Source organism: Zonotrichia leucophrys, chromosome Z (assembly GCF_028769735.1).
Source record: "Zonotrichia leucophrys gambelii isolate GWCS_2022_RI chromosome Z, RI_Zleu_2.0, whole genome shotgun sequence".
In the NCBI taxonomy this organism is placed as follows: domain Eukaryota; kingdom Metazoa; phylum Chordata; class Aves; order Passeriformes; family Passerellidae; genus Zonotrichia; species Zonotrichia leucophrys.
Genome location: NC_088200.1, coordinates 39,233,455 through 39,257,752, shown reverse-complemented (window position 1 = coordinate 39,257,752; position 24,298 = coordinate 39,233,455). Strand labels below are relative to the sequence as shown.

Sequence of the window (24,298 nt, the reverse complement as noted above, 5' to 3'; positions counted from 1 at the left end):
CCAACATTTTTACCCATGGATTGGCTGTTTAGCTCTTCCTCCAAACACGAGGTGCTGACTGATTCTTTGGGGGTTGCAGGTGTGAAGTCTGCACGAAAAATACGCCAGGAAAACTTTACATTAAATGGGAAGGTAGGGGACCTGTTGCTGTGTGTTTATATAACAGAAGGATTACTGCTGTGGCCAAAGGGATAACACTAGTATGTTGCTCACAAAAGTCCTCATCAGATAGAAGAAAAAGAAAATAATGGTTTTCATTTAATCATTTTCTTGTAATCAAATGTTTCTGTGTAATGCTAAGGCCTATGAAATTTAGTCCCTGTTACAGGGGACGATAAAAGCCAAAAATACAAAATGAAAGAACTCCCAATGATAGCATTTGGAGGTTATCAGTAATAACACCAGGGGCCACTGCGTCCATTCTGAGATAGGGTCCTGCAGACATGGACTGGTGCACATGCCTAAGACTAGACCAAGGAGTTTCATGTGAAAGTATTCTTTTCTTTCATAAGGTTACATTTTCTGATGTGTTTCTGGCTGAGAAACCAAGATATTTCTCAGTTTGTGCATCTTGGATGAACACAAAAAGAATGAATGCCTTCCCCCTGTTACTCCTCTCTTGTCTCATAAGGTGTGCTTTGAAAAGGTGTCTTTGGTTTGTTGTATGTTTTGGGATAGAAATTGATGTCTCAAGTCTTGTATGAGATGTAATTCAGGTGTAATCTTATTTATCTTTACAAGTGATAAGTTATTCTTGTTTCACATGTATCTCAGCATAATAAAATGCATTATTAGGCCCATTCCTCAAATGGAACTTTACATTTCTTTAAGATTTTATGATCTGTAATGTTGACATAAGTGGTAATGAGAGGTCACCTCCCACATGGACAGTTCTTACCTAATATTAGTAACAGCAATAGTCTATATGAGGGTAATTGAAGTTATTTTGATTCAGATATGATTGATCTGGGATCAATATGATGCCCTAAGAATAATATGGCTATTATCTCTTGAGCTTTCTGTCTGTATAGAAGACACATGATGTAAATGAAGATCTAAATAAATGATGGACTAGTGGTTTTAGTGCCCCTTTACATACCTGAAACTGATCATAAGAGGAGTCTCAGTGTTTTTCCTGTACCTTACTGTATGTTAATGTATGTTGGGTTTAAAGATTGCTTTTTAAGAAATGGTGTAGGGCAGCATGCCTGTGGCTACTGACAAGCAAGCCCATGCTGAAGCTATTTGCAAAACAGGTATGCAATAAGTTTAGAGGAAGAGTATATTTCTTATCTATTTGATCCAAAGTCTTCTTGATGGTTTTCCAAATTACTCTTACTACCTGTGTGTTTCTCTAAAATTGTTTACATTTCGCTCTCAAGACGCTTTTCTTTGAGTAGCGTGATTGCTTTTCCTTTCCCCTCTGGTTGTCCTTGACACAAGTGGAAAACTACATATGGAAACTAAACTATTATTCTCATTAATGCCTTTTCCCAGTCTCAAGGCAGACGCAGCTCTGAACACATGGCTCTTTGATCTCTATGCAATGAAAACCCACAGCCATGTTATGACCAGAAGTGGGAAATATAACCACTTCCAAAGAGTAGTTTCTTACACGTTTACTAAACCAAGTAATTCACATGAAGTAGGTCTTGTTAGATAAGTTCATCTTTTTTCTTACCACACATTAGGGTTTTTTTGTGCCTGTCACCTTCATCAGTAAATGTTGACAAACAGTGAAGTAGCACATTTTCTTAGAGAAAACGTTGCTTAGGTCAACCCTCTTTAAAAAAGACTATTGCTAAAATATTGTCTGAAAACACTTCTGTCAAAAAGGACATTGATGCCTTAAAAAAAAAAAAAGAGTAACAAATATTAATAAAACAAGAAGAATGCAGCTGAACGCATTTTCTGTAATTAGGTAGAATGTCTGACATTTTTCCCAAGTAAAATCAGTGGTAAAATTCCAATTTACTTCAAAGGGGTCAGAATTTCACTCCAAGGTGTTCAAAGAGCATTTGAATAAGACATAATTCATTGTAGCAAAGTAGACAAGAGCTAAAGGCAGACAAATTTGAATTTGTTTCTTAAAAGGTATTTCACAGGTGATATCTTAACTGATTTTGTTTTTATAAGACATTCAAACACACTTTACATAATACAGAGAAACATAAAGGAAAACTTCCTTACATTTTCTAATTTTCCCATAACCTCTGTGGAAAATTACTATCCTTCAAGGTGTTTACAGTTACAGCTTTTAATATTTTAATTTGGGATGTGTCCTATAGGATTGGCCAAGAATTCAAGTGTTTTTCAAACACATATTTCCCAATTGTACTTGTGGTTCTTCTGGTTTACAGCTCAAAGAATTTTACTCAGGGTACTGTAAACCTGATATTTTTTCCCTACAAATTACAGGCTGTTCTGAAGTTGATGCCTATATGAATGAATATAAAATTTCAGCTTTGTTTTTTCCAAAACATTGCATAACTTAAAAAATGTAAATCACATCCTAAAATACACAGTAACTTATAATATTAGCTAAATGTTTTGCTCAGTGGCAGCTTGGCAAAAACATGAGAATTATTTTGAATAGATATTAAAGTGTTCCTGTGAATGCTGTTTTGTTTAATGAGTGTTATAATTAATTTATTTGCTTCTTACTGTTTTCCCATAGATATTTGAAGGTGCTTTAGATCCTGCTGCAGAAAGCAAAATACAGAAATTATGATATTTGAATAGGTGATAATTAAAATTGAAAAAGCAGATCCATGTATTCACATAATGAGTGTTTCTCTGACTGTCTTTCCAGAGTACATGACCTGGTACATGTTGGTCCCCCTTTATGTTGCACTTATGTGAGCCATTTGAATGTCAGCCTTTATAAGCAAGCTGCCCTCAAATAAATTACATGATTTTTCCATTCTTAGGACAGGCTGTGTTCTGACACCTAGTGTGATACACTAGGGTAACCTGACACTGTGCTTTTCATTTCTCTATCAAAAGTTTTGCATTTTGAAGTCTGACAAGTCATGTCACATTTAATGGTTAGGCAGTCTTTTAAAAGCCAAAATCTATTGCTTGTAGGAGGATGTAGGAGAGAAAAAAAATATTTACAACAACGGCCTGTCTACATTCTGTTTTGCCATTGCTAGTAAACTTTCAACAGTCAGTCAAACCTACAAAAGCACATGTTTAGTTAAAATATTTTCATCCCTTAGCTTTAATTCACTTGGAATTCCTTTGTCTTAAAAGGGTTTCAGGTTTTTGTCCTTCTGGAGTAAGCCATTCCTGTTAAAATCAACAGAAGCTCAAGCAGAAGCCACTGACTGTCCCATTGTCCTGATGGATTTACAATCCATCAGGTGTCAATCACAGAGATCAACTGTCCTGATATTACTTTTATGTGTGTATCTATTCTAGTAATAATGAAAATAATATTAGAACAAACACTTAAGGAACCAAAGTAGAAAGTAGCTCTGCATCTATCTCCTTTCTCATCTATCATTTATCCACTCTTCTCATGACTTTGCTGTTCTCCCTCCATTCCTTTCTGCATGGGTAGCTTTTGATTACAGTCCCAGGTGTAAATAGTACATCTATTCTATCATTCAGCCACCATGCTATATTTTATTTTTCATCTCTCACTTAATGTAATAAAATTTGAATTCACTCATCTTGTGTCTTCAGGTAATAGGCAAGTAAATATTTTTCCATATGCTAATTGATTTGATACTGTAAAGGATATTAGTATCGGTTGTAATCTTCGCTGCAGTGTTGTTCTCACCTCTCTGCTGGGGCTCTTCGCCATTCTCTGCAGCACAGTCCTTCCTGTCTTCTCAGGGGCACCTCCTGGGCTCTCAACCCACCCCTATTTATCTCAGTTACCTTCATGAGCTACAGCTGCTGCCCAACTAAGGACCCTGCAGCTGCAGCTCATTTGGAGCAACTCGGACCCACACAGGTCTTACAATACAACATATATTCAGGCCCCCACAAGTATCAGGATACTAAGGAAACTGGTGTTAGTTTTATGTCATGCCCCCTAGCTTTCTCTCCCTTATAATTTTAAGGACCTCCTCCACTGGTATTTCTTTCTACTCCATAATTTCTTGTATATTGTGGGTACACACTTGAGTAGAAAAAAAATTCTTTTCTGATTTGAATAGTTTGAATGATTTGTTAGGATCAGTCATGATGTTTAGTTTCTTCATCCTAATCTTCTTGTTTCTGATAGCAGTCTAGTTTTCTGGTTACATTCAACCAGAACACAAAAATGTAAAGTTCATCTTGTTAGATAGTCATCTTCAGGCTTCATATTGTGTGTTCTTGTAAGATGGAAAAAAGGCAAATGGGCATCTGTTGGCAGGTGAGTGCTACTGTTGAGGTCATGGATTATGGAGCATTCATGTATGTTATAAAACTGCAGGCTATTTGCTAAAATTGGTTATTATTCTGTTACATCAAATTCAAAAAAAATACTTTATGTTCCCCATGTAACAAATATTTCCTGTACATTTGGTCTTTGTTTTCCAAGATATTTTGCTTGAGATAGTAATCTTTCCCTTTCCTTTTTGCTTTATGCTTTGAAGAGTTGCTGATATATTAAAGGGTAATTTGTGATATTATTCCTGGTTCAAAAACCTCAGCGATACTGGAGAAGGATGCAAAAACTAAATTGAGATAATCTATTATTATTATCTCTACATAAAAGCCTAAACAAGGGGGGAAAAAAGGGAGTGATCTAGCTTAGTACAGAGAGTGCTCATTTTCTTGTATGATTACTTTCATGCAAGCTTTGTGGGTATCATGCTGTCAGATGAGTAGGTGTAGTGTATAAAGCTTGTTTGTCCCCTGGGCATAGCATACTTTTTCTGTGTGTCAGGATGGAAAAGACTGATTGTGGCCATCTTAGTGTCACACCTCAGGAAGGCTCTAGTTTCTGCTATAGTTTCTAAGCCAGATACTTGACAGTGTGCTGATATATTAAAGGGTTTGTCTTTATTTTTTGATATAGCGAAGATTACAACCGATACTAATATCCTTTACAGTATCAAATCAATTAGCATATGGAAAAATATTTACTTGCCTATTACCTGAAGACACAAGATGAGTGAATTCAAATTTTATTACATTAAGTGAGAGATGAAAAATAAAATATAGCATGGTGGCTGAATGATAGAATAGATGTACTATTTACACCTGGGACTGTAATCAAAAGCTACCCATGCAGAAAGGAATGGAGGGAGAACAGCAAAGTCATGAGAAGAGTGGATAAATGATAGATGAGAAAGGAGATAGATGCAGAGCTACTTTCTACTTTGGTTCCTTAAGTGTTTGTTCTAATATTATTTTCATTATTACTAGAATAGATACACACATAAAAGTAATATCAGGACAGTTGATCTCTGTGATTGACACCTGATGGATTGTAAATCCATCAGGACAATGGGACAGTCAGTGGCTTCTGCTTGAGCTTCTGTTGATTTTAACAGGAATGGCTTACTCCAGAAGGACATACATATATGTCTCATATATACATACATATAGCTTTCCTCCTGTGCTTATGAAAGTATTTTCTTTCTCTGGCTGTGCCACCTGTATGGTGCAGCACTGACCTCCTTCATTCAGAACACAGTTAATAGGCTTCTGAAGGGAGAAAAGAGCTAAAGACAAGTGTGTTGTAGGGCTTGACAAGACTTTGCCATGGTAACCCAGGACGATTCACCTCCCTCATCCAAGTATGTACAATCCCAGGTTCATCATATCTGGTCACGGTAATCTGGGGTACCTTACTTCTCCCCATCCACATATGCAGAATCCCTCATATGCTTTATGTTATAAAACATAAAGCATGTTTTATCTTGTGAAAGTAACCAGGATAGCTTGCTTCCTTCATCATCTTCACTCAACTTTGTACAGATACTAGTGTGATGACCAGTTCCCAGTCTTGGAATTCAGACAAAAGCAGTGAGATCCCTGGGAACAAAACAGAACTTTGCACATATATGTAAGTCAAGCCAGTTAATCAGTGCAGTTTTTATTATTTGTCCCAGCACTCTATCCTTTGAGCTGTACTCCCATGCAGTTCCACTGGTCCCCCATTTGATTAGGGTTTGTGTACTGATAATGCCATGCTTTCAGCAAAACCAAAGTTGTTGACTGTTGTGCCTTGTCATTGAGAGACTAGCATCACCTTTTTGCCTGTAATGCTTGGATTCTTACACCCTCAGTTTGTAGGACACTGCTTGCATGCTGTATGGCTTGTTGGCCAAATTACACAATGTTCATTTACTACATGCTGGCTCTCTGAAGGAGATACATTTTGAAAATTATGGTGATTATCTTTCAACACTACTTTATGATGACACATCTGCTGAACAAACATTAGAGTGTTGTAATTTCATATCAAAATTTTTTATTTTATTCCTGCAATAGGTGGATTAGAATATTTAATTCTTTTCCCTGTGTGAGACAATTTCTAATTGTACTGAAAACACTGAAAAATCAAGATCAAGATTTAGTAATCTGTGTATAAACATATGCCTTATACATATTTTATAAAATATGCACTAGCACAACATCCTCTATCACAGCTGTGGACAACCTAAATAAGTAGTGTGCCTTCAAGCCTTGTAGTTGTGTCCATCTCCAACGTACTTTTCTTTAATGCTTTGAAAGTTAATGACAGCATCAAACTTCAGGACTGCTCTGCTAAACCAAATCTTTCAAAACCAGTGCAAACATAAATGGTTTCCCAACCTCTTACCCTCTTCATTTCCTGTTCAGAAAACAAAGTAATCAGCTGCAGCAAAGTAAGAGTTCTGGGGATATATTGAATAAGCCATTTTCTGGATAAGTAGTTATCTTTTAGTCAAGCAGGCAGAAAAACCCTGATGTTGTTGTGTTCTTTCCTATATACAAATACAGGACCAAATGGTTTGGGCTTGCTGTATTTCACTGGTTTTGTTTGCTGTGTTCAGGAAAGCAAACTGAAACGTTCCCTGACAACAGAGAAGGACAGTATGCTGATTTCCAACATCTGCAGGATTCTTAATCCTGCTAAATATGTGCCACTCCTGTACCACGCTTCCTAGGCCCACAAATGTTCCAACCACCACCTGCTTCTGAAAGCATCACTATGGGCAAGACGAGCAGCATTCTGTCAAAAGCATTCACTCATTCATTCACATTTATAAATTTATGAAGTTTTCATTGCACAGCAATGACAATTCCATATAACAACCCTGACAGCTATTTTTGATAGGTGTCTCTTTCTTCTTTTAGTAGAGGATGGCTGTGCATTTTTTGAAGGGAGTACATGAGACTTTCTGTTCCCAGAATGCAAGCTGACTCCTGCCTGTTGTGGTATGGATAGAGAATTAGTGATGACAGTTTCTCCTTATTTTCCGGTAAGTTGCCTGAAACTAGTGCTTATCATATGTGTCTTCAGAAAGGACTGGAGTGGCAGTGGCAATTTTGTGTGGAATGGAGTTTGACTCTCTCTTTAATTTTCTTGAGCAAAGGGGAATGCTCCTGCCCGCTTTTGAATATAGAAGTGCTGAGAGAATATTCCAAGTACAGGCCATCCTAACAATTAAATTTGTTAGTCACACCCTGTAGGTTGGTAGAAGATCTAATAACAAAACATTATGTTTAGCTATATGCCTTCATCCACAGATAGTGTGAAAGGTCCAGTCACTTAAAAGATTTTCAAGATTCTTTGTACCAGTGGCCTTTGGGGATGCCAGATTGCTGTCCATTTTCTTTATCTCATGTACATGCCTTGTTTTTTTCACTTTGCCTGTTCTCACTCTTCTCTTGGGGGTATTTTATTTTTGTAAGACCTCCCACTGCCTATTCTTTCTACGGTTATTTGTTTCCAGGAGAAGAAACAGCAGCCTAGAATAATTATATTTTCATACTTCTCACGACATTATGGATTAGATTATGCAAAAGAAGCAATGAAACTGACTTCAGTTGTATTGATATGACTGTATTTCAGCATACAATAGCTTTGAACAGGGAGGGTCATCTTTCCTGTGAACTCACTTTTGCACTGATTCATTCAGAAGGTGCTTGTGCTTACTCTACAAACTAGTAATGACATTATTTCACATCATAAAATCATGTATTCTATATAAATTGCAAGTACAGAAATACTAGACTTAAAAAAAATCTAACTATTACAAAGTTCTGCCTAATACAGGAATACTTTCCATACATTTGGAAAAGAAATTTAGAAATATATGCTCAGGTTAACTAAACATTACATTGTACAATTCTTTAACTTCGTCCTTAAGAACCTGATGAAGACAAAGAAGGTGGTGACATGTTTTAAAGGAACAGGTGATTTGGGGGTACCCTCAAACTAGCTTAGATCCAGAAGGAGAAATGGCAGCATCACCTAATTTCTCTGGCTGGGTCTGGGCCAGCCAGATGCTGCACCAAAATTACTAATATGTCATTGTATTTCCTTCCAGGTGTACCTTATTTCTTTCCTTCTTTATCACTACTGCTTATATTTTGTCCTCTTTGCATAAGGGTAGGGGAAATGAAGTTTGAAGGTACCGTACCATGATTTCTCTGTCATTCTTGCAGAAGAAAGACACTAGCTTCTAGAAATGCACAATTCAAAGTCTAAGATAAGTGAATGGCTGTTGTTGTTGTTGTCAGGCATCATTAGTGTCTTTATAGAATTTTTCATGGCATTACCTGCCTTGAAAAGCAAATCTGAATTTCTTTTTCACAGCACTTTAGAAAGTGTCCTTTGGGTTAAGCTAGTCCACCTCCACCACGGTACAAAAGGAGCTGCTACTTACAATTAAAAACTGTATGTATTTTTTGTAGATCAAGGGTTTCTTCTCCCCTTTCTTCACAATACTGGCTTTATGAGGAAGTGTCAAAGTCACTACCAAGTGCCTGGGTCAGTGCCTCAAGCATGTGTTTGGAACATGCTGGCCTTGTGCATCATGTTCCCCTTCTGGCACAGTTTATACCAATTAAAAGAGCAGACTAAAATCAAAGTGCTTCTTTTCACAGGAAAACTTCTTTGCCACTGTTATTTGCTGGTGAATTTGCTGTAAGCCTTCTTTAGCTAAAATGCCTCCTTTAGTAATTTCTGATTATGCAGTTTCAATGGAGGTTTTGAAGTGTTCTGATTATAAGAGTGATGCATATGCAGTGATTAACAGTTATTATCAAGGGAATAGCACCAAAAATAGAGTTCTGCATGAAGACAACTATTGGAGAGCTTCCCCTTCAGTACAGAAGGAAAAATTAGGTAAGCATTTATGCTAAGGATGAAGGTCTGGTTCCAATTTTTACAACCTATTACAGAGTCTGTTTGAGTCTGCTTTTACTATTGTATTTGTATCTAGATATCATAGACAAATTTCTGGTGAAAATCAGGTTAATGAGTTAGGAATATTTAGGAAAGGAAAAGATATTCCTGAATTTCAAATTCAAAAGACACATTAAAAATATTTTTTCTTTTTAAACTTCTCCTTTTATTTTGTACATAAACCAATCCGTACATTTCAATATATGATAAGGATTTAATGAGCAGGTTTTTTTCATATTTTTGAGCTACGCCTTCTGCTTCCTTCTGAAATCTCTGGGCCTGTTTGCACTTACTGACAGGCCAAGTAGGCTGAGGCACCTGATGATATGGCAATGTTTGTCAGTCCCCCTTAGATTAATCAAATTCTTTTTTTAGTCATTCAAGTTAGTGGAAAAGGTTTCTGGGGTTTCATCTGTAAGCCTTTGAATTTAGTCAGTGGGGTGTTCCATCTGAATGTTTCAAAGCACTAAAAATTACTAGGACAGTGCTCTTCTGATTATTTATATATATAGAGGAACATATCTCAGGTGATCAGCATTTCCAATCTAAAATGATAGCTAGCTAGAGTAACTTGGCTTTGCCTAGGTCCTGGTCTTGTATTCCTCAGTATGCATGTTTTACCAACCCTATATTTAAGAGTCATGTGTATTTTAAGTGCTACCACAAATATGTTGAGGTGTTATGAGTTACATTTTTTAAATCCAGCCATGGAGAATCATGAAATGCTTCAGCTTGAGATGGACCTCTGGAGGCCACTTAGTCCAAATTCCCCTTAAAGCAGGTGTAGTTAGAGTAAACTGCTTGAGGCCGTGCGTGGTTGAGTTTTGAATATTTCCAAGGACAGAGGATTCATAGCTACTCTGGGCTGACCACCACCATGGTAAAAAAAGAGTTTTCCCTCCATCTAATTAAAAGTTACAGCATTTATTCTTGCCTGAAAAAAAAGCCTGGCTTAATCTTCCCTACATCCTCACATTAGATAATCATAGACAACTGCACAATCTCAGAATAACAGAATTGTTTCTATTGGAAAACATTTCATGAGACCAACTCTCTTGCTCACAGCTAGAACTTGTTACTGAAAACCATACCCAGTTGCTCATTGAATGTCTTAACCTTTCTGGGCAATGTGTTTGACCAGCCTCACAGTAGAACAGTGTTTTCTTGTGTTCAGATGGAATTCCATGGTTTTCAATTTGTGCACATTGCCTCTTGTCTCTGAGCAGCACTGAAAAGTGCCTGGCATTGCACTCTTCATTCCAACCCCTCAGGTATTTATACATGGGGGTAAGGCACCCCCAAGCCTCTCTTCTCTAGGCTGAGCAGTCTCAGCTCTCTCAGGCTTTCCTCATTTGGAAGATGTTCCAGTCTCCTAGTCATCTTTGTAGTGCTTCACTGTCCAGTAAGTCCATCTTGTTTTTGTATTGGGGAGCTCATAGCTGGACACAGTGCTCCATGTGTGCTTTAGAGATGAATAGAGCCAAAAGACCACCTCCCTTCACATTGCTTTTAGTTCCCTTCCTAATGTGGCCTGGGAGGCTGTTGGCTGCCTTTGCCATCAGCTTGCATCACTATATCATGGTCAGCTTGTTCACCAAAGTCCTCAAATCCTTTTCTGCAGGGCTGTTCTTCAGTCAGCCAGGCCACAGCATGTAACAGTGCTACGTGTTTTTCCTCCCCAGACACAGACATCTGCATTCATCCTGTTGCTCTTTAAGAGATTTCTCTCCAACATCCTTTTTCTGTTGGACCAACACCCTCTGTATCTTACCTTATCTCTGATCTACAATCACCTTATAGATCAGCTAGTCCTTCTAGTTGTGTACTGTGTACTTGCTGAAAGATGTACTCATGGTTATCGGTGAAGATGTTTAACAGTGCTGGTCCCAAAACTTGGATACACCACTAATGTCTTGTCTCTAAACCAGGGATTGCAACACTCTGGGCCTGGCAGGTAGGCTGTTTTAATCCACCTCTTTGTATGCTTCTTTAACCTGTATTTTGCCAGCTGTTCTGAGTCTGTTAGGGGAGCCAGTGTCACAAGTCTTACTGAAATTGATGTAAACAACTTCCACTGTTCTCCCATTATCCACCAAAACAGTTACATCATCCACATTGTGGGAAGTTATCTGGTTAGTCAAGCATGGCCTCCTCTTCATAAATCCGTGTTGACTACCATGTTGTGCTTCACCTGTTTGGAAAAATGGCTTCTAGGATTAGTTGTTCCTTTATCTGCCCAGAGATTGTGTTGAAGCTGCTCTGCCTGTAGTACCCTTGATGTTTCATGTTGCCACTTTTGAAAATAGAGGTAACATTTTCTTTCCTCCACTCTTCAGGAATCTTTCCCAGTTGCCATGACATATCGAGGTAATAAAGAGTGGACTTGCAGTGGCATCATGCAGCTTCCCCAGCACTTGTGGGTCCAACTTCTTATGCTTCATGAACTTATATATGTACAGTTTGTTTAAGCTGTCTTTAATCTATTTTTCCTTTTGTGGAGGGCCAGGCATGTTCCAAACTTTCCTCTGTTTTCTAGGGCTTGCGATTCCTCAAGGACAGTTTTACTGGAAAACATGGAGGCAAAGAAGATATTGAATATCTCAGACTTTTCCATGTTCTTTGTTATCAGCACCTCTCCCCTATCCAGGAAGAGTTTACATTTTCCCTAGCTGTCCTTTTATTCCTTTTGCTATTTGCTACAACTGCACATAGAACTCTCTTTTGTTGCCCTTCATGTGCAGAAATGTTGCTAGATTCATCTCCATGCTCGCCCTGGCTTTCCTGGTGCTATCACAACAGCTCTGTATCCCTCCTGCACAATCTGTCCCAGCTTTCACTGCGGTGTGTGTTTCCTTTTGAGTTCAGTTAGGAACAACACTGTCATTCCAGTCTCCAGCTGCCTTTCATTTCCTACTTGTTGTGATGGAGCTTGTTGATCTTGTAGGAGGTGATTCTTAAAAATCAACCAAATCTCCCCTCCCTCCCCTTCCCAGAACTTCCCTTCCCTTCCCTCCAAATCCGGAGCTGAAGAGGCTTCCCTGCCTCTTGCACACTTCTCTACCATTTGAAGGAGATCAAAAAAAAGGAGGGAATTTGGTAAAAACAACAAAACCAACCAAATAAAACCCCAACCCACAATCAAAATAACCTCAAAAACAAAAACAAATAAACAAAAACCAAAACAGAAAACCTCTCCAAAACAGCAGCAACAAATAACCCTAAAACAACAACAAAAACAACAAAACAAACAACAAAACAACTCAGAAGAGAAACAAACCCCTCCAGATCCTCAAAACTTGAGCAAAACCCAGCTGCCTGCATTCACCCAGTTACTTGCATCAGTGTGCTGACACTCTCAGCTGTGCCCATCTCATCTATGGAGAGATGCATACAGGTAATATCTGTCACTCACAAAAGCTTTTTTGAGTTGAAATTTGCAATGTTTATATATGAACTTTACATGATGTGCCACTCGTGCTCTTGCCTGTGTTATTTCAATAAATTGAAGCAAACCAGTTTGATAAGCTTTTATTGATGCCAAAGCTTTATCAGCACTGTGCCTGAGGCACAGGCCTTTCTGATCCTCCAGCTCAGGGGTTCATCTGCGTCCCCAAAACTGGTCATGATCCTCATGGTAAGAGGATTTCCAAACCCTGCAAAGCTGTAACTTTGAGGATGGGGCTACTTCACCCCAAATATTGGCAGCAAGTGTCTTGTGGGGTGGGCATTTTGGGGTGCGTGTTTGTCAGATGGAGGCATCGCTTTTCTTTCCATCTCTGCTGTCACAGAGCAGAGAAGGAAAGGCTTTTTTTTGCAAACCCACTTGTGTTCAGCATCACATCTTTTAACCTCAAAGTCCTTGGCTCTCAGTGTCCCACACCCTTCATCCATCTCGAGCATAGAGGTGCCAAGCCTGTAAAACAAAAATTGTGTTGCTGAAGAGGAGGAAACTCTCCAAATCTTGCAGAAAAGTAGATGTGGGGTGGGGTTGTTCTGCCCTTTTCCTGCACTGTCTCACTGTGCATGCATCATTTCTTGGTGGAGGATGACCAAATTCGAGGAGAGTTGCTGTACCTGCAGTAAGATCTACGAGGAGCACGTGTGGAGCATGAAAAGCTCCACACATTGTTGCATGGGTCTGGTGGGAGCTGTGGGGTTACTGTGCTCCAGTACAGTTCCCCAACCTTTGTTCTACAGAACTTTGCTGGGGGGAATATGAGACTCTTGCATAAACTCCAACATCTTAGAGAGATGGGTCAGAGCATGAATTGGGTCTGGAATGGAGCAAAGCTGCTGTTTACACCAACAGACTGTGGATACACTCACATTTTGGGGTTGAAGGGTGTGTTGTCTACCCGTCTCCACACCTTCTGATGTGACCTTAATCCAATCCACACTGGTGGTGGGCTCTTGCCTGTAACAGTCTTGATGTGGTCCTGGAAAATAGAAGTGACCAGTTGCTCCCAAAATCTCTCTCTGGAGGGTTTCATGGCAATCAAATTAACAGAGTAAATGTGACTCCCAAATTCATGAGACATGAATTTCCCCCCTAATTTGAATGCTTCTCCAAGCCCTCCTGTTGATAGGCACTTTTTTCTTCCCTGCCCACCTAAAAATCAGGACTTTTGTGTCCTTGTTAAGCCTTCTTCTCCCTATTTACCTATTCTTTCTTGTCCTGGAGCACCACCAACTGGGAGTCCTGGTTCTCACAGCTTTTCATGCCTTGAGTCCAGTTTCCCAGTTCCTCAGAAAGCCAGTAGCATCTTTCCCCGTGAAGCTGCCAGTCCTGGGGACACAGCTTGCAGCCAGCATAGGCTGAAGGGGAGAAAAAGCCATGAGACACTCCGGAGGGCTGTCAGGATATTCCCAAGCCACCAGCTGAAGGTACTGAAGGTACCCCATCCCACACCCCAGCTCTTTCCCCATTGCTGGGTTTTCCACATCGATGTGGTTTTACCAGCCATTGGAGAGAAGGAAGGTTACTGAGGCTGGGTGACCACAAGGACATTATTGGCCAGTGGAGGTGGAGGAAGAGTGGCAAGGAATCTTCTCCCTAGGGCTGATCCTGCTCCTCCATGGAGGACGGATCAGCAAAATTGCATGGAAAAGAGGATTCTTCCTTGCAAGACTCCTCTTTGCCAAATAACTCTTGTGGTCTCACAACCCCAAGGGTCTCTCTTCTTGCAGTAGAAGATCCCCGCAAAGGTCTCATCTGAACATCTCCCAGCAGAGTCTGATTGAAAGGGGGATTACCTGTGGGGTTGTCCCCTTGGGGCTTGCAGAAATACTGCACCAGGGATGAAAACATGCACTGCTCCACTTGGTTCCTTCCCTGGATCCCACTGCCTGGCTGCGGAGCGTTTGTCACCACTGGCTGTGGGGACCCCTGAAAAACTTGGAGCAGTAATCCGGGGTGAGAAGCTGCAGCCGTTTGGGGATAAAAACCACAAACCCTACAAAACTGGGTTTCATTTTCTTATACAGTTGCTTAAGCCAGCCTGAAAAACATGGCTTGTATTCTTCACCCTTGTTTGACAGCTATGGGTATAATCCAGGTTTACTCAGAATAGGCTTATTCTTGATGGGTGATGTCGCATCTCTACAGGACAACCTTGTCCCCTCCAAAGCCTGAAATGCTGAAATAAACCCCAATTTTCCCTCCCTGGCTGCTCCCTGGAGTGTGAGGTGTAGATAAGAGCTGGTTACTCACCCCGCACACTCAGCACCACCACCAGGACCAGCAGGATGTGTTGGCCCAGCCCCCCGGCTATGAGAAGGAGCCTGTGCCACCTTGGACAGAAGGCAGGTGCTGAAAGAGGCCAGATTTGCGTTAAAAATGAAAGATGAAAATACTGGGGGTTTAGAGGAAAAAAAAAAATCCCCTCTGTCAAGCTGGTGAGTTTGAGCAGAAGTTTACAGCTTCTTTGATTCCTCCAAAGAAGTAAATCACCACTGATGTGGTCTAGGGTGGGGGTGGCTTCTCAGGTGGAGGAGGGGCTGCAGGAGCCTCAGGAGCATCCTTGGGTGCCCAATGATGGATCTTGGGGGATGGGAAACCATTCTGAAATTGGCTTAATTTAAAGCTCCTGCTAGAGCTGGGAGTTGGTGAGACAAAGGTCACTCCAGCTCTCATCTCCACCAGGATTCCAGACAGGATCTCAGCAGCTTTCCTTCCCATCCAGGTGTGTTAGGTCATGTTAGGTTTCTTGGCACCCATTTTGCCCCCCAGGTGAAGAGTCTCAGAAGCAAAATGGCTTCCAGATATCTGTCACCCTCTCCCATCCCTTCCTTTCTCTTATTTCTCCTCTTTTCAAGCCAGGATGCTACCTTAGAAGACATTGAACCCACAACAATGTTCTCCATGATCTTGGAAACCTTAACATGGAGATGAAGCAAGCAAGCAAACCTAAAAGTAAACAAATCCATAAAACTTCCCAAAATTTGAAACAGGCATTTTCTCCCCAAAATAGCACTTACCATGATGCTTCTCAGCAGAAGAACTGTCCCCAGGATGCCGTAAATCAGCATAAATAATTTCCCCAGCCATGGTTGCTCAAAAGGTCCCAGAAGCAGCCCAGAAGTGACACTGTCCTTGGACAACCCCTTGCCTTGTGAACTACACACTCACAGCTGCATCTGCTCCAGCTGGGGCTTTTATCTGCTTTTCAGTTTGTACATATGTACATATATATATATCTGTGTGTGTGTGTGTGTGTGTGTGTGTGTGTATTCTACACCCTTCCCTTGTAAATGGAAGTTGGTGAAGAGGGAATGGGTGTCCTGCAGCCAGGAAGAGGCGGCACACCTGGAGCTGTAGAAACATCTGTTGGTTTTGTGGTTGTGTTAAATATTATGAAAGCAGAATTAATAAATAATCATTTCAAAAAGCCTTTAAATAAGGTTTTTCACTGTGAGGAGGTATATCAGTGTGACCACAGGTAGGTGGGGAAGAGACAGGTGACATGTGGTGTTTCTTCCCCAGAATATGGGCTGGGAGTGACTTGAAATGCCTTTTGCTCCATGTGACTTATTCTGCTGGTTTTGACATAATATTTGGTCTCTGTTTTATCCTGGGGCAAAGAGATCCAATGTGGTCAAGGGTTGCCCAGCTCCTGCCCAGGATGAGGTAAGAATCTGGATTTCTATCTGGCTGCCTGCTGCTAATGAATTTTATTTTGTTACTTTATTTTATTTTGACTTTTTCACCTGCAAGCCCATCCTCCCACTCCTGATGTATCCTTTTACACCATCTAGACCTATGTTTCCTCCAGGTTTGGGAGTCTTTGACTACTGCATGGAACAACCAACAATTTCCAGCCTACAGTAACCTTTTCCCCTCCCTTAGGGTTTTTGGTGTTAAGCCCAGGTTCTAGTCAGTGCCACAGTTTCGCAAAGCAACACCTTTTTTACAGAGGCAAAAATGATGTTTTTTCCTCAGACACCCCAAAAGAAAAACCAAGCAAAATGCAGAAATTTGCCCCAATAATTACCACCACACAGAAATAAGGTAAATAAGAAGATAAACCCAAAGGCCCCAATAAGAAAAGCACTGTGTTATTTTATTTTGAAATGATTTTAACATTTTTAGTTAAAGTAAAATAAATACTTTTATTTTAAATTTGTGTTTATGTAATTTTTATTTTTGTTTTTTTACTGTCTCATGATTGTTTTTAGTTTCTTTTCCCCCCTCAGCCTTTTCTTTGTCACAGAAAGTTTTTGTGGTGAGCTGCTATCAGCCAGCCTTCCTGCCCTCTGCAAAGGCAGCTGCTCCAGTGGTGTGTGACCAGTAATTACAAAAAAACCCTAAAAAACACAAAATAAATTAGGTTTTAGGGTAAAACTTGCAGCTGGGTAGGTTAATTGCAAGAACACTTTTTTTTTTTTTTTTTTTTTTTTTTTTTACAGTAAAAATCCTTATAAAATGTGCAGAAGGGAACTGTACTTCTCCCTTGTAGAATCCCTGAACGCTGTTCTGGGGTGCCAGACATCCTGGAACAGAGTGATCTCCAGCAGTGTTTCCTCCAACTGCACACTAAAAAAAGCATTTTTGGACTGTCCATCTCCCTAGCTGAAAGAAAATTCCGGAAATGCTGGGAAAGAGGGTGAAGTGTTGCTGGGTGGAGCTGGAGGGGAACCCCTGGTTCTGCGGGCGGGCAGGTGGCAGGAAGCCCCTTCTTCATTGCCCTCGAGGAAAATCCCTAAGAATACAATAAAATAACCCAAAACAACATTCTTTTTAAAATATTTTGTTTCTCTTCACAGGAGCAGGTTGTGCTGCAGCACTGGGCTTGTTCCCACAGAGCAGACACAGGTAACAGGGTTTGGGATGGCCTGGGGGCTGAGGGGAGGTGGTCTTAAATTTTGACTGGAAGAGAGAATTTCAATTGCATGAGAAAATTTTAATTGAGGAGATTTTAAATAGGGGAAGATTATTTTAAATGGGGGGAGAAAACTTTAATTTAGTAGAGAAAACCTTAATTTTGGAGAGAAAATATTAACTGAAAACAAGATATTAATTGAGGGGAGAAGGTATTAATTGGGGGAAAATCTTTAATGGGGAGAAAAGTTTACAGGAAGGAAAATTTAATTACAGCAGAAAATTTTAACTGCAGGGAGAAAATGTTACCTGAGGAAACTTTAATTTTAATTTTTAAGATTTTAATAGGTGGGGGAAATTAATTTGGGATGAAAGTGTAATTGCAGGGAGAAAACTTGACATAGAGGCAGAAAATTTTAACTGAGGGGAGAAAAGTATAATTAACCAGATAAAACTAACTGGGGAGAGAGGAAATTTTAATTGCAGGGACAAGATTTTAATTGTGCAGGAAAACTTCAGGGGGGAAGAAAAGTTTAAATATGGTACAGGGAGAAAATTTTAAATTGTGAGAAAATTTGAATTGAGCATGGAGAGCCTTTGTGACACCTCTGATAGATGAAACTTTGCTTGGCAGGTGAGGCAAGAGCACCTGTAGAGGTGGAACCCCAAAAATGGAGGAAATAAGAGTTTATTCCGGATTTTTGGGCATGGAAAGGAACAAGCGGGCAGGTAACTGTAGGGCAGTGAACTGTAGAATCACTGGGTTTGGGTTTTATTTTGATACTTCTGTAATTTGAGAATCAAACCCAGCTGAAGTAAGGTTGTAGGGGGGAAAATCTTTTTCTGGCACTTCCCTTGAGGGAAAATTTTTGCACTTAGCAGAAAGAATTTTTGCTCTAAACAGACCAATTTCAGACACGATGGGTTATTCAAATTTAGCATTAAACTTTCCTGAGGCTCTTGAGTAACTGATTCTTTCAGGCATATTTTTTTACCCACAAATATTCCATTTTTTGGTTGATTTTTCATTTGTTGATTTTAAATTTTTTAATAAAACTTTTTTTTTTTTTTAAATATTTGGCTTCTGACTTACTTTCTAATATTTTTTCCAGGAAGAAGAGGTGAGAGGAGGGTATTTCCCATGGCATTTGGTTCATATGATGGAAACAAAAAGGGAAAATCTTAAACAAAAAATGGGGAAGTTCTACTGGATGAAAACACTAAGATTTTTGTATAAAACCCCTAGGAAAGAGAACTTTCTTTGCTCATGGTGAAGGGAAAGTGCATATTCTGGTTCACAAGACACAGAAATGGAGGCACCATGACCCAAAGTGTGTTAGTTTAGGTGGAGAAAAAAAACTCCACTGAATTTTAATAATGAGGTAAATCCCAGAAATTAAATCAGATTTTTAATTGTGGCACATTTCATGAGTTTGCATCTGGAGCTGGGGAGGAAACTGTTCCCCAAAGAGCTCCCATAAATAAAAAAAATAGCTACTTTTGTTCCAGGTGAAGAAGAATATTTGGTTGTTTCTCACACAAAATGACCCCAAGTCCAGTGCCATTGGCACGAGACCAACCCTTGATGCTGCTGGCATGGCCTGTGGTGTGCTGCTGCCCTGGGAGCCCCTGCAGAGGCACTGAAGGTCTGTTCTCCTGCAGGTCACGGCATGGAGATGAAGCCAGAGGCTCGTGTGGCCTGCCAGGTGATGCTGGCCGTGCTTTTCACAGCTCTGCTCATCACAGCCATCGCTTTTGCAGGTGAATGTCGAAGTTTTAGTCTCACAGGTAATGTCTCTGAGATATTTTGGCTTGTTGAATTCGTGACAGATTTATTTCCATGTTCCTGCGGAAGACAAAGCCCACCCAAGCTGCTGTTCTCTCTGAGAGAGAGAAGGACGTTTCAGAGCAGTCTTTCTACGGAAGAACAAACCCATCCCCATGGTGTGGGAACTGATGTCATCAAGAAACCCTTAGAAAATCAACAGGAAGAGCCATTTCAGGAGTACAGTCACACAGAAGTATTCTTTTCAGAGAAGAAGGGGCCTGGAGATGTTGGCATGAGTCCCACCAAGTCAAGAAGTGTGCAGGGATAAGAGGACATTTGTCCTGTCATTTTCACTACTTTTGCATTAATGATAGAGAGCAACATCCAAAGGCATTTTGAGGGATAGGGCTACTCTGAGAATCCTCTTTAAAATGTGTTTTTTTGAAGTCTACCACCCTATTTCCTTCTCTGAAGGTGCAGCACCTCTATTTCTTATCCAACAGCACAAGCTGGGCCATGATGAGCTTATTTTCTCACAGGATCTCTCCTGGTATCTTAATTTTTCTCTTCTCCTACAGTTGAGACAGGTGAAGACTTTTGGAAGCCATGGGGTGGAGGATGATCTCTCCACCTCAGAGAGGCAAGGGGAAGGTGGTGCTCGTTAACGTTGCTCTGTTCTTAATGACAGTGCAAGCTTTTCAGCCTCATGCCCAGCCCTGCTTTCAGTGCCCCTTTGACTGGATCAGGTACCGAGGAAAATGCTACTATTTTTCTGAGGCTGAAGGGAACTGGACATACAGCCAGGACAACTGCTCAGCACTTGGTGCTTCCTTGGCTATGCTGGACAGCATGGAGGACTTGGTAAGGAGACATGAGAACTTGCTTGGCACGGGGGGAAAAATCCAAAAGCACTGTATTTGAAACCTTTTGGTTTCTGTGACTGCTCTTCCAGGGTCTTTTTTGAAGATCTGGGGTGAGAATTTGGGGCAAATTTGAGAATATGTCATCATGGGTCTCTTCAAATTCCTCACCAAAGCCAACTGCTGCAAGGATTGTAGGGATAAACTCCTGTTTCTAGATGACACTTTCTGGTAGCAGATTGAAATGTTCAAGCCCCAAAGAAGCCCTAAAGCAGCATAAGCAACAGGTAAAATGGAGGGCTTTGGTTGGAAGAAGGTAAAAATCTTTCCTGCTCTTTCAGAGCTTTGTGATGAGGTACAAAGGCATCTCAGAGCATTGGATTGGCCTTCTGCGGGAGGATGAGGAGCAGCCATGGATGTGGGTGAATCGCTCACCTCTATCTCACCTGTGAGTCCATGTTTTTCATTATTAAGGTGTTGGTTGGTGTTTCCTCTGCCACAAAATGTGCATTTCTTCTTGTACTTGAGGTAGCAATGGGACAATATTTGGGAAGGGCAACATTGCATCTGGAACTGGTCTTTGTTTTCCCCTTTGACCTAAAAGATGGGAGTGATGCATTTGGTGAGAAAATCCTAAGTTTGGATTTTTTATTTTAAGTTTGTTTCTCTCTTGCAAAGCTTTGGGTTTCATATTAGAAATAGATCACTGTGAGTATTTTGGCATGCTGGTGCCCATAAGGATGCCTGAGAACTGAAGCTGAGGGAAGCCTATGTGTTACTTTTCTCCTTTTTCCTGCTGCTCCATCTGAAATGGGTTATGTCCTCTGTACTTCCAGGTTTTGGATCCGTGGTAGCGGGCTCTGTGCTTACCTGGATGACAATGGGCTCAGCTCCTCCCACTGCAGCACTGAGAGGAGCTGGATTTGTAATAAACATGAGCTGCAGAGTTCAGGCAAGGGCAACAGGATGAGACGGCCTCCAAACCTCTGTGTCAGCTCCTTGGGTGCTGCAGGGAGGCCTTCTCACTCCCAGATATCTGGTGCACCACAGGGACATGAAAGAAAATCTCAAGAAGACTTTGAAATCCCTGGGCAAGGGGTTATTGGGGTTTCCAGAGGCCAACAAAGTGTTTCTGGGACAAGGCAGACTTTGGGGATCCACATGAGATAGTTCTGAGGGAGTGGGGTGGGGTGGCAGGGCAGCTCTTGGGGCTCTTTTTGGGTTTGGGGCAACTTGGTGATGGCCTGAATATAGATGCCTTCTACTTCTTAGAGAAAAAGAAATTTATTCTATCTGGAGTATATTTACATGCTAAGTACTTGGAAATACGTCTCAAGCATAGGGAACAGCAGAGGAAAAGAGTGGAGGCGGTGGATGTGAGCACATCCTTGTGATAACAAGGGGATTTAAATGATATAAAACAATATTAAATTACAAGTTTTAATATGAGGAATAGCTGCTGGTATTAATACAAAGTCTGCAAAAATCAAGATTTTTAATTTGTGCTGGAAGCCCAGCCAATCACAGGCACTGAGGTCAGCAAAAGGAACCTTCCAGAGGAAGCTGTATTTGGGAGAAAAATTGAAAATTTTAGCTCAAAACAAGCTCAGGGAAGTCCAGCTCCTGTTAACAAGCTTTGCATGAATTTAGCAACTTAAGATGAGCCGTGCTGAGCTCAGACCCAATACCTCCATGGCACAACCCAAAACAGAGACATCTAAGATGAAGGAATGACCATGAACTGAGTTAGAAATGACTCCAAGACTTGGAAAATTAGAGTTGAGGAGCATCAACCAGCATTTCCAACCACTGTGATGCAACCAGCTTTTGGGAGGATCCTTTCAGGGCATCAGCCCTTGGGGGACAGTTTAATGGTTGAGAGGAGCACGCAAAAGTAGGGGAAGACCCTCTCCCCACTGAAGGAGGCAGGAAAAGTGAAGATGCGTTGGCGGCTGCTGACAGCGTAGAAAGAGACCTGTCCCACCTCATAATCCAGGTAGACCCCAATCTCCCCATTGAGGAGTGGAACAGAGGTGTGGGAGGGAGCTGTGAGGGCAACGCAGAGCTCATCATACTTCTGCAAGCCCCAGATTTCAGTGTTGGGCTTGAAGAGGACCCGGCCTTTCCTCTGAACTGACTCACGGGCCACCCCCACGGCCCAGAAGCGCCCATTGGCCTCCACCTCCCAGTAGTGGCGGCCCGAGGTGAAGCCCTTGCTGCCCAGCATGCACGGGTCCGTGTCGAACCGGCCTGGACCCTCAGGCCACTGGCATCGAGGTCTGCCCCAGGTGGCTTCCTTGAGGTCCTCAGAGAGGATCACCTCTGGGCCCACTGTGGCTGGATCCAGGGTTACGTCCACTGAAAAGCAAAACAGAGAATGGATCAGAAGCCAAATTTAAGCCTAGAGAAAATACACTCCCAAAATGCCTTCACTGGTGACTTTTCAAAGAGAAAGGGAGAGGAAAGGTGAGGCTGCAGATGTAAGTATGAAGAGGTGGAAGTAGGAGATGGAGGATATATATCCAGTTGAGGCTGGAGATGGAAGAACAAAGAGATGGAGGTTGGAGACGGAGGCCCTAGGGAGACAGAAGGAGGAGTTGGAGAATCTCCAACCCCACTGAACATCTCAGCCCAGAAAACACAAGGAACAGGTACTTTGCTCCTTTCGAGCTGCCTCTGATTACCTTCAAACTGTTTGGCGGTGTGGTAGTCCAGGGCAAGGTCCCATGTGCATGGCCGTGGTTTGAGGAAGAAAGCCATTGCACCCTCAGAGTCCTCTCTTCCTGACTGGAGTCACAGAACAAGGAAAGAAAGGATAAAATCCAATTATCATCCTTCATTGCTATCTCAGCTTCTGCCCCTTTCTATGTCAAAAAATGTGTTTAACCACTACATTTAATCAAACTACTTCAAGAAAATAGCATTATTTTTCTTCAACAGTAGCAACATAGCTTGGTTCATTTATGGGAAGACCCTTGGAGATGGGTTAAATCAATTAATTCCCTAATGACTATGAAGGGAACAAGAGCAGCACATTGGGATGAACCCATCTCCATTGTAGATATTATAATACCCCCAAATCCTTGAGCTGGCTGAAGGCTGAATCTGTCCATCTTAAATCCGTTTCTGCCTCCACCATTCATCAGTCAAATCTGACAAAGTTATCTGAGTGAGGAAAGTCCCTAAAATTGAGATAAACCACATTCATCTCTCATATCCAGAGAAATCTTGTGAGAGGGGAAGTTTGTTATTGATCTTGGAGAAAATCTGTATGGGGGAGATAAGAGCTGGCACCAAATGGCTTCAAATTTTTCCTCTGGAAGTCAGTGTGGGATTTTGCACCTAAACAAGGGATTGCCCATGCTAAAGGGCCCTGGGCATGAGTAATAAAGCCCCAAAATTATTGAATAAACCATGCTATGAGAGTTGAAAACAAACAGGTTGCTTCTTTTCCCTGTGTTTTCATCTGCAAATCTGCAGATAAGGGGATTAAAGCAGCAGGGTAATGAGTAAAAGTGAGAAAAAGGTGAGAAAATCACCCAACTGGAGATAAAATCAGGAGCCATGCTGTTTCTCACCTAAATTCCCTGGCTGGATTGTTACAGGTAGAAGAGAAGTAAATAATAATCATGACCCTCCATTGCAAAATACCTTTAAATCCAAAACAAAGATCTTGAGACAAAAGCAAGGGTAAATCCCTTCCCTTCTTGAGTTCATGGGATGGGGAGGGGGCTCAAAATCCCCTTTCTCCCCCCTCCCCAGACATCAGGGTGATGTAACCCCCCTATTGGCACTGGGATTTTCCCTCTTACTCAAACCTTCTTGGTATTTTCCTTGCTGTCCTGGTGCTGTATTCACGTTCCTCCAGATGGTTTTCTTCTACTGGCTGCTTCTCCACTGCGTATTTCTAGGGATTTTTTTCTTCCTCTCTCTGGCACAGGCTCAGCCAAAGCTCAGTCCTGTCTCAGCCTCTGCCAGCTTTTATCAGCCAAGAAGGGAGGAGCCCTCCA

At 41.2% G+C, this 24,298-nt stretch overlaps 3 protein-coding genes across 4 annotated transcripts; 1 reads left to right on the top strand and 2 right to left on the bottom strand.

Moving 5' to 3' along the window:
• Positions 1-13,024: 13,024 nt before the first annotated feature.
• On the bottom strand, positions 13,025-15,890 carry LOC135460112 (killer cell lectin-like receptor subfamily G member 1). Its single transcript, XM_064736782.1, is given in 6 exon segments — positions 13,025-13,256; positions 13,670-13,779; positions 14,004-14,158; positions 14,597-14,737; positions 15,054-15,152; positions 15,821-15,890. Coding segments are annotated over 6 exon segments (807 nt in total).
• Positions 15,891-18,331: 2,441 nt separating this feature from the next.
• On the top strand, positions 18,332-21,466 carry LOC135459716 (C-type lectin domain family 2 member E-like). The gene is made up of 5 exons (XM_064736005.1): positions 18,332-18,389; positions 19,323-19,421; positions 20,117-20,289; positions 20,630-20,736; positions 21,125-21,466. The coding sequence occupies exons 1-5, from the start codon at positions 18,332-18,334 to the stop codon at positions 21,456-21,458; spliced, it is 771 nt and encodes a 256-aa protein (XP_064592075.1). The 3' UTR covers positions 21,459-21,466.
• A 146-nt stretch (positions 21,467-21,612) lies between these two features.
• LOC135459871 (E3 ubiquitin-protein ligase TRIM7-like) lies at positions 21,613-24,210 on the bottom strand. 2 transcript variants are annotated; one of them, XM_064736308.1, is made up of 3 exons: positions 24,107-24,210; positions 22,973-23,075; positions 21,613-22,646 (listed from the first exon to the last, which is right to left on the bottom strand). In XM_064736308.1, exons 2-3 carry the CDS (start codon positions 23,046-23,048, stop codon positions 22,138-22,140), a joined length of 585 nt encoding a protein of 194 aa, XP_064592378.1. In that variant the 5' UTR covers positions 23,049-23,075; positions 24,107-24,210; the 3' UTR covers positions 21,613-22,137. The 2 variants fall into 2 exon arrangements, with proteins under 2 accessions (XP_064592378.1, XP_064592377.1); XM_064736307.1 differs by lacking the exon at positions 24,107-24,210 and adding an exon at positions 23,362-23,443.
• Between the last annotated feature and the right edge of the window lie 88 nt (positions 24,211-24,298).